Below are 10,711 nucleotides of genomic sequence, written 5' to 3' on the forward strand. Positions count from 1 at the left end.
TCTAGCACTGAAGTTATAGATACCTTCCAGACATTTGCTGATCAATGGTACCTAAATCCTGAAGTTTTAACATCTCTTCAATGAAACAGAACAACTCCTAAGGCATATAAAAGATGGTGTGGTGGTCAGAGAGGGGGCGTTGGAATGGAGACAGCTACAGAAAGCTAGAACTCTTAAAGAGCTTCAGTAAAAACAATGTGTCTGCCTGGCTTGAATCCTACACAGGGATAAATGCTCCTCTGATCATACCCAGCCATAAATGTGCCCTCACATAGGATAGTAAGCCTACTGTTGTATATAACAGAAGAAAAAACAAATATTCCTGGATTAATGTCCATTGAACCAAGATTCTCAGGATTCCCATAAACAGAGACTGGTCAAATATAAACTCTCAATATAAAATCACCAATCACAACAGTAACCAAGCTAGCATGAGTGAGACTCAGCAAAAAGGAGAATTAGACAATCAGGGTTACAGATATTAGAATAATCAGAGCCAGAATACAAAGCAAATGTGCTTAAAATGTTAACAGGAATAATACAATTATAAATGAGCAAGAAACAGAGGTCTACTAAAATAATTAGCTACTGAGAAAAATAAAACACATAAAACTCATGAAAGTAAAATATATATTTGAAATTGAAGACAAAGGATTTAACCAATCCTTTGGTATATTAGACAAAACTCAAGAGAGAATTGATAGCCTGAAAGATAGATATGAAGAAATTAACCACAATATAGCACAGGAGGAAAAACTGAAAATATGACAGAGAAATTAAGAGACATGGAACACAGGAAAAGTTCTTTTTGTATATTTAGAATTTCAGAAGGAGAGAATAGAACAAATGAGGGAAAGGCAGTATTTGTTGAATTAATGGTGAATGAATGAGTTAGAAATTTCCAGAAATAAAGAAAATTATGAATCCTTAGTTCTAGGAAGCAAAATAAATCCCAGGAAAACTGAAAAAAAAAAAATCTACTTCTAGACCCACTGAGGTAAAATTACAGAACACAGTAAAAACTAAAAACCCAGGATCTTAAAGGCAGCTCTAGAGAAAAGGAAGATTATACATAAATGATAAACAGAAATTTTCTCATCAATAGCAACAATGCGAGGCAAAAAATATTAAAATAATATCTTTCAGTTCTAAGAAGCATAAAAGTGTCAACCTAGAATTATGTATGTAGTTAAATGAGGGTGAAATAAAAACATTTCAGTCAATAAAATACTAGGAGAGCTTACTGCTAACAGGCCTTCATAAAAGGAACTTCTAAAGAATATTCTTAAAGCTGAAGGAAAATAATCTCAGAAGAAATATCTGAGATGCAAGAAGGAATGATGATCAAATAAATTTAGTAATCACATGAGCAAACATAAGCAAATATTGACACAATTCAACCTACAAAAGTGGTTATGAAATTTTACACAACCAGTTTGGAGAAGAATTAGGCTATATCTACTAAAGTCGAATCTGGACATATCAAAGAATCCAAAAATTCCACTTCTGGTTGCTTAGATCCTTGCTACTCTAAGTATGATCTATGAATCAGCAATATCAGTGTTATCTGGGAACTTGGCAGACATGCAGAGTCTTGGGCTTCATTCCATACCTACCATGTCAAAATTTGCATTTTAAACAAGATCCCCATGTGCTTAAATGCACTACACTATAGTCTACTCAAGTTACATGGATAAAAAAAAAAAGCAAATATACACATTAATGCTCACAGCAGTATTATTTGTAAAAGCAAATGTCTGGAAAAGACTCAAACATTCACTGATGAGAGAATGGATAATTTGTGGCTTTATTAATAAAATTTAAATCTAAACATACAGTAGTGAAAAAAATGAACTAGAGGTACTTGTATCAATGCAGATAAATTTCACAAAGAAACTGTTGAGCAAAAAAATGGACGTTACAGAGGAATACATAGAGAATGATACCATTTCTATATTGCTTAGTGACACGTACATATGGTATAAAATTATAAAGTCATTCATGGGAATGATAAACACTCAATTCAAGAAAAAGAGAGCTTCAATGGAAGCATACTGTTCTTTTTCATGTTTTTCTTGTCTATAGATATTTACTGTATTATTTATACTATATCATTCTTTATATTTTTGGTAGCTCATATAATTGAAACTCCTATACGACGATGGAAAAAATTAAGAAAAAATTCAGGGCTAGTAAATGGCAGCATAGCTGTGAGAATTGGAACTGCAGCCCTGAGCCACCATGCCCAGCTAACAAATTACTGCTTCAACAGGCCAACTGGCACAGTTATAGACTCATATTTTGTAACCACAATTGTTGTTTTTATATAAGTAGCATGTTTTAAAACAAAATTAAAATAATGCATTGGGTATTGGTTTTAGTTTTATAACAAAAAAGATTACTTGCCAAAGCAAAGTAGAATGTAGGTATTTACTCCCCATTATTATTAGAGTAAATGCAGTAATTAAATCTTGTTTCAAATAATTATTAAACTGAATTTAATTTCCAAGTATCCTTAGGAAATATTGAGCTAACATTCCAAACATTTTTCTCATCTCAACTATGCTCTGATCCTTTCAGAAGTGAGCCATGAAAATATTGTCAGAAAGAGAGCCATGTAGAGGAAGTGTGCTCAGGAAAGCACATTTATTAACACCTGTCACTCTAAGCTGATGATTTCCTACAACAAAAATACTGCCTTTTGGGTTTTTCTGTACTTTTAAACATTTTATTGGGATCTATGAATTTCAATTATTCACTTATACTTTTGAAAAAATTGTTGAGCTCCTGGAGAAGAGCAGACTCCTTTTCCTCAGTGATTATTGAACTTTTGTTGACATGTTCATCATCATCCCCAATAACTTTTTTTTCTAGCCACATTGCATTGCTTGTGGGATTTTAGTTCCTCCACCAGGGACTGAACCCAGGCCCTTGTCAGTGAAAGGGCAGAGTCCTAACCACTGGACCATCAGGGAATTCCCAATAACTTCTGATTTAAGTCAAGAAATTCCAGAAGGCAGAGCCCACATCTTTCTTCACTTGTCTTGTACTCAGAATTTCCTAAAGAATTGGAAGCTTATCAAATAATTTAAAGAATAAGGACAATGTCACATCTGAAACTGAGCTGGGTCTTCCAGGGGACAGACTCTGCCATGTCCCCTGCCTCTTGTTTGTAGAAAAGCTTCAGCATCTTAGGCCTTCCTGAGTTCCCATGAGCAAATTTAATCACAGAAGTGAGAAAATGCAGAAACAAAGGAAGACACTCAGGCAAGACAAAATAATACTTGTTTGGCCCTAAAACAAAGTCAAGGACCTTTAGCTCCTTCGTAAGAGCCATAGATAATATCCTGGCTCATATCCTTGAGTTGTTTTGCAGATACTAAAATCGCCAGCAGGTGGAAGACATTAACTACTAATCACCAGCACATATCACCCACCCCCCACCCCCACCCCGACACCCCGGGACCAGTTGGAAACAGAAGGTTGATGATGCTGACCTCAGAAATACCACCCACATATGTCACCACCAACCCAACAGAAGAATGTCTGCAAACTGATCAGGCAGCCTGCAACCCTCTCCCTCACAGTCTTTAAAAACCCTTCCCCAAAAGCCATCTGGGAGTTTGGGTCTTTTGAGCACGAGATGCTGGATCTCCTTGCTCAGCCGCACATTGTGTACCTTGCAATAAATGCTCTATTTTCCTTCACCCCAGCCCTGTCAGTAGATTGTGTTCACTGCACGTAGGGGTCTAGCAGACTCAAGTCTAGTTTGGTAACACATCCATGTGCAAATAGTTTTTGAAATGAATCCTCACCTGAAAGAGCCTTAATTTTTTTTTCAAGCACTTGCTCTTTCACTAAGCCTACCTAATTCTCTTTCTCTGCACTTCTCAGCAATTATCAGTAGAGAGAGAGAATTAATATTATTACTTTGCATCACTATTACTACTATTATTGTTTGACCTTTACTGGGTGTTTTTTATGGGCCAGCAAAGTGTATTAAATCACTTGATCTTCACAAGTCTATTTTACACCCATTTTACTACTGAGGAAACAAGAGGGTTAATTAACTTGCCCAAGGTCACACACCTAGTGAACATGTTATTTTTTTTTCCCACTCTCTACACGCTGTATTTTCAACATGTGTGTTAAATGAACCAAATCAATCTTTCAGTTCCAGCAGCAGAGACTGAGGCTTCTGTCATTTGTGTTTTGCCACTGAAAACCTAGCGTGGTTCTGTGTCTTGGAGAAGTGTCTGTCATGTAGAAAAGCAGCTAAGGAATGATACTATCTGAGGAAGGTGGATGGTGAGAGTTAGTTACACAAAAAAACTGCTCAGTTTTAAAGAAGTTTTTTGTCTCTTGCATTTTGGCTGTATTTCTTGTAATGAACCAGTTATTTCTTGCTGATAATCAGAAGACCACATTTCCTAAATTATCTAAGCAAAAATTTCTCCTTGAAGTTTTTTGTTTTTTGTTTTTCTTACAAATTCCAGTAAAAAATTCACAGTTCTGGAAAAACTACAATTGCCATGTTGCTTTAATGTTTGAAGATTGGGGTGAATTAAATCCAGAATGATATTTTTAATTAAAAAATATTCTACCCTAGTTTTAATTACTTAAAAATATAAAAACTTAAAATAGGAATTTTTAAAAATTACTTTTGTAATCTCCTAAGCAAATTTTCAATTCTTTCTTATATAGGTTATTTCCTCATTAATAGAAAAATCAGCTATAATTTGGAGATCATGGGTGAACATATCAATTATTGAGAAGACCGAACGATTACTGAGCTTTCAGTAATGATAAGACAATCAGGTTTACAGCAAAACTTTAGCCTAACATGTTTTTAATCTTATGTCCCTGGTCAAAGAACTGCATTGAAATGCTTGGCTTGTATCAAATTTCCTGTGAAGTTGTTAAAAATCTTTATCTCCCATAACCTATTTTAGAGAAATTTCACATGATGGATGAAGCGTCACACCCCAGATGCATTACTGACAGGTTTATACTTACATCCACGAAATTCAAACAAGAAACAAAAGCAGAATGACTGGAAGTTTTGTTTTCAAATGATGTCATTAATAATATTTGCTTTAAGGTCAGCTTTTCTTTAGGCTAATTTCAGGGGCCTCGAAGAACAAGGGCCTAGCTCTTTATCCAGGATCTTCGGTTTGCACCATTTTCTTCTGGCATATCCAGGATTCTGTACTGTGACGGGTTAAACATAGAAGAACTGGCAAAGTATGAACATGAAGAAATGAAACATCATTGCGCTTTTAATATATATCACAATGTTATTAGTTTAATAAAAAGTTTTACATAATTATTTGGTTACTTGAAGGTTGTGGAACCACAGTCAGTACTGTGCATCCTTTTATGCATCTATTTTCTTCCTCGTGTTTATAAGGGTGCCTATACATTCTTGTTGAAATGAAATGTTTGAAATATTATGTACATTATTTTTAAGGAAAACGAGCTACTTGAGAGTTTTTTTCAACTTGAATTAAAAAAAAAACAAACACAACTGTGTTGTAGGATATTAAAGTAGAATAGCAAATGACAGATCTTAAAAATAATAACACTAGATTTACAGCATTTTAGCTTTCTTAAAAAGGAAAAATAAAATTCTCAGTTATTAAAAAATTTGGGTTTAATAATGATTGCACAGCTGCTGACTGAAATATTTACTGACTTACACTATGTTTATATGTGCTAAATTTGACAAAATTCCTATTCAGGTTTGTATTTGACATGTAATTTTTTAAAATTCAAATTTTTTAATTTCATTTTTTGTTTACATTATCAACTATATTTCCAAAGTTTTATCTTTGGAGAATCCAGATTTTAATTATTTTCCTATTAAAATTTTTGGAACTGCAACTGTATTTTAACAAAGTTACTTAGTTCTGTATTTGTGAGGAGATTTTAAAAGGGAGAATGAGTACCTTAACAAATTTTAAAAAGACTTCTTCAAAGTCTGTAGCTGGTATCGCCGTGTATACTTCTCTGTTTTCAATGCCATGAATCATTATAAATGTCAGGTTCATTGTTGTGGCATTTGAAATGACTGAGTGGAAACTGCCCAGCACCACATTGTAAGACAATCGATCTCCAAACACATTGTCCGGTACTGCATGCATCAGCCCAAGTAGATTTTCTTTGACACTTCCGTGATTGCTCTTTTGCTTGGTCTTAGAGAATTTAGAGCTCAAATTTGAACACAATATTAAGACCATTTGCAGTGAATCTGTGCATGTTATCTAGAGTCACCTACTTTTGGGATTGCATTCTGTACTTTTCCTTTACCTCAGTCATGTAATCAGAATGTATAAGTGAAGTTTGATATACTCTATTCTAGTGGATTAGAAATCCCATTCTTTATCTAGGTGCAAATGGGATTAAATTTGGTATTCTTGGTAAAGGAAACAGCTTAGAACCAACCCATAGCAGTCTCTTTATCTTCTATGTTAAGTCATTCCCATTTGGAAAATCCGATACTGTTTTTCCCCCATTGGTGAATGTGTGCAAATGTATGAGTTACAAACTTCAGCCTTTGTTAACACAAAATCAGCACAAGTGAAGGTGTTTGCCTAGGTCTATTAGAATTGCATTTCTAGATAGAACTTGTGAGTGACAGATGCAGCAAGCTTTCAAAAGGAGCTAGAAAATACAATAGGCTTGATATAAATGATTAAGAGCAAAAGATTACACTAAAATAAATTTTTGAAGAAAATAGGAGAAAAAATAGAAAACTCAAAAGTTACTTTTCTTCTAATAACCGTCTTTTTCTTTCTTGAAGTTGGCGGAATTTCCTCAATACCTGCTTGTTTTCACCAAGACAAGGGTTTCTAGATGGCGCTCTAAAGCATTTGCCGGAAGGTGGCGACATAAGCCCTTGTTGCCTAGAGCTGTCCCAGGTGCTGAACCCAGTTTCAGAGCCCATGCGAAATTCTGCAACCAGCGACCAGGGGTTCCACCAAGTTCTCCCTAGAGGCCTGCAAACTCTGGTAAGAAAAACAAAAGGCCGTAAAAATGCCCGACCTCATTTACAATACAAAGACGAAATACTCCCTTCCCTAAAGTTACTTGCTGCAAAGCTCTGGGAGATGGCAATGGTCACTGAAATTAAAAACACAATGGTGATGGAAAGGCAGGTGTGTGTGTGTGTGTGTGTGTGTGTAGAATACATACCGAATTGATTTTTTTCTTCACTTTGAGATGCAGTTGTTTACCTGTCCTTTATAATTTCTTTCTCCCCCAATTCCTCAAGGTTAAAAAAGAAGTCAGAGGCAATATCCTCCCCAAAGGAGTCAAGCTGGACTGTGAGATGATAAACGGGGGTAAATTTAAAAAAACTCAGACACATTCCATCGTCTTTCCATCAATTAGTAATCATTTACAGATTGACCCAGGACTATCCACTTTTCTATTCAGGCTCCGTGTGCCTCCTTTCCTCATTTCCTATTGCCACTCTGTGATGCTGACTCTACTTAAGAATTTGAAAGAAATACGAAGCAATTTATGTACTTAGATTTTTTTGGGAAGCGGACTTATTTGTTGTAATGGTAGTCTGACCAGCGGATCGTGTGTGTGTAAGCGAGTTCTGAGTCTCTGTCGACAAAAAAAGGGACTTGAGCGCAAGGAGGCTGAGCTAGAGGAAGAGGAGGGCGGGGAACCAGGGGAAAGAGGCACTCAGGGTTGGGGAAGTGTTAGGTGGGGAGGGTTCGCGTAGGAGGGAGGGAGACTGACTGTCGGAACAACACCGGAGAGATAAGAAAGGGGAGTGAGAAGGGAGAGAGAGACAGAAAGGGAAGACTAGAGGGAGAAAGAGGGAGAGGGAGGAGGCTTAAGAGAAAGAAGAGAGTAGAGAAGAGGGTGCGAGAGAGGGAGGGAGAGAAGCAAGGAGAGGAGGGTTACAGAGTGACTGTGGAGGATGATGTTTCTCTATTCCAGATACTTCGAAGATTGGAGATTCTCTACTGGTGGGGAGACTCCTGGTCTGGCAGCCAGTTAGGCAGCGGCAAAGTAAAATGGACAGCGAGAGACAGACGTTTCAGCCACCTTTCCGCCGCCCGGAGATCCTGGAGCTGTTCTCCAGCCAATTCGTTTCCCAGCTGGAGTCTCTGAGCGCGCTGGACTACCAGAGCCCAGGGAGCGCCTAGAAGCTAGCTGCTCCTCGGAGATGCCTTCGCCTGAGCAGTAAGAACTTCCTGCTTGAGTCCCTGCATCCCCTCCGGGTTGAAACTCCCCAGGAAAGAGGGGCGGAAGACCCCAGGGGGAGGAGCTAGAGGGATCCTGGCTCAGCCCTTTCTCCCCACCCCCTCCCCTGCGGGGCGCGCAGGCATGGATGTGCTCAGCCCCGGACAGGGCAACAACACCACGTCGTCCCAGGGTCCCTTCGGGACACACAGCAACACTACTGGCATCTCCGACTTGACCTTCAGCTACCAGGTGATCACCTCTCTGCTACTGGGCACGCTCATCTTCTGCGCGGTGCTGGGCAATGCATGCGTGGTGGCCGCCATCGCCCTGGAGCGCTCCCTGCAGAACGTGGCGAACTACCTTATAGGCTCTCTGGCAGTCACCGACCTCATGGTGTCGGTGCTGGTGCTGCCCATGGCCGCGTTGTACCAGGTGCTCAACAAGTGGACTCTGGGACAGGTCACCTGTGACCTGTTCATCGCCCTCGACGTGCTGTGCTGCACCTCGTCCATCCTGCACCTGTGCGCTATCGCGCTGGACAGGTACTGGGCCATCACGGACCCCATCGACTACGTGAACAAGAGGACGCCCCGGCGCGCAGCTGCGCTCATCTCGCTCACCTGGCTCATTGGCTTCCTCATCTCCATCCCGCCCATGCTGGGCTGGCGCACCCCCGAAGACCGCTCGGACCCCGACGCGTGCACCATCAGCAAAGACCACGGCTACACTATTTACTCCACCTTTGGCGCCTTCTACATCCCGCTGCTGCTCATGCTGGTCCTCTACGGGCGCATCTTCCGAGCCGCACGATTCCGCATCCGCAAGACAGTCAAGAAGGTAGAGAAGAAGGGAGCCAACAACCGCCTTGGGGCGTCGCCTGCCCCGCCGCCCCCAAAGAGCGTAAATGGTGAGCCTGGTAGCAGAGACTGGAGGCAGAGCATGGAGAACCAGGCAACGGAGGCCCCGTGTGCCAATGGAGCCGTGAGGCTGGGCGAGGCAGGCGCCGCCCTGGAGGTGATCGAAGTGTACCGCGTGGGCAACTCCAAAGAGCACCTGCCGCTGCCCAGCGCGGCCGGTGCTGTCCCCTGCGTCCCCGCCTCCTTCGAGAAGAAAAATGAGCGCAATGCCGAGGCCAAGCGCAAGATGGCCCTGGCCCGCGAGAGGAAGACGGTGAAGACGCTGGGCATCATCATGGGCACCTTCATCCTCTGCTGGTTGCCCTTCTTCATCGTGGCCCTGGTCCTGCCCTTCTGCGAAAGCAGCTGCCACATGCCCACCCTGCTGGGCGCCATCATCAACTGGCTGGGCTACTCCAACTCTCTGCTCAACCCTATCATTTACGCCTACTTCAACAAGGACTTCCAAAATGCTTTTAAGAAGATCATCAAGTGCAAGTTCTGCCGCCGATGATGATGGAGGAGTAGCCGGCGAGCAGGCCCACCCCACACAGCCTGCCTCCCCCGACCCGCTGGAATCAAAACCTTTGCTACTTTTTCTCTGACACTCACAGCTGCTCCGCGCGCTGCTTCCAGACCCCCTCCCCCCTCCCTCAGCCTTCAATCCCCTGCGGGGAAGGAGCGCGCTCTGCGCCAAGGGGCTACGGCCGCGGGGCAAGAGAGTCCGGGAAATTCCTCGGGTCTGTGAGAGGCGACCTCGGCTCAAACTTCAGCCTCGGAATCAGTTTTGATTCCAGCAATTGCCTCCTCCCTCTTCTGCCCCCAAATCTGCGCAGCGGAAGTTTAAGCCTCAGCCGTTCAAGGCAAAAAAAATCCACACAGAAAAAGAAACTGTACACTCAGCCGCCGCGCCCACTAAACGCTCCCACGTGATCGCCTCACTGCTACAACTTGAACTTGGAGGTTCAGGACTTTGCTTCATTCCCCAGCAACCCCATCCCCGGCCCCGCCCTCTTGCCCTAGAAAGGTTCACTTTTTTCGCTCTCATCCCTTCTTTCCTTTCCCATCCTCTTTTCATGCCCTCGCCTATCCCCATGCATTAATTTGCTAGTCGGGAAAGCTGGGAGGGTCTGCTTTTCCCGGTGCCTAAGGTGTCCCCGGGAATCTCCGCCTCCTGGTGTAGACTCCCACAGTAACTCTCCCGGGAACAGCGCCATGCTTTGCTTCCTTGGATTCAAAACAAGTGGCTAGAAGTTGTCTCTTAGAGTGGACCTGTGAGTACGAGTCTGGGCCAGTGGGGGAGAGCGAGGGAGTGCAGGACGAATTTATCCTTGCCTGCCTTGGTGTCAGCACTCACCAAAGGAACTGCTAATCATTGGGAAGGGTGAGCGGACTTCGGTTTTTACAGGTTGCTGGAGAATCTGTGCGTGCTGGCATCCCCACTTACCTACTGTGGGAGGCGCCCACCGGCCACGCTGCGCACGCTGGGGGCGCCGAGTGCGGGAATCCGTGCGCCTTGTCCCCTGTCTGAACTCTGGCGTGCGCTCTGCGCGCTCACTGAAGACTAATCCAGACTGGAGCCACCTCTCCGCCTACGCCCCAGGACCAGC

At 42.2% G+C, this 10,711-nt stretch overlaps 1 protein-coding gene across 1 annotated transcript; it reads left to right on the forward strand.

Moving 5' to 3' along the window:
• The first annotated feature begins 8,346 nt into the window (after positions 1 to 8,346).
• Positions 8,347 to 9,615, forward strand: HTR1A (5-hydroxytryptamine receptor 1A). The gene has a single exon (XM_057707046.1). It carries the CDS (start codon positions 8,347 to 8,349, stop codon positions 9,613 to 9,615), a length of 1,269 nt encoding a protein of 422 aa, XP_057563029.1.
• Positions 9,616 to 10,711: the final 1,096 nt, after the last annotated feature.

This window comes from Hippopotamus amphibius, chromosome 1 (genome assembly GCF_030028045.1).
Source record: "Hippopotamus amphibius kiboko isolate mHipAmp2 chromosome 1, mHipAmp2.hap2, whole genome shotgun sequence".
Classification (NCBI taxonomy): domain Eukaryota; kingdom Metazoa; phylum Chordata; class Mammalia; order Artiodactyla; family Hippopotamidae; genus Hippopotamus; species Hippopotamus amphibius.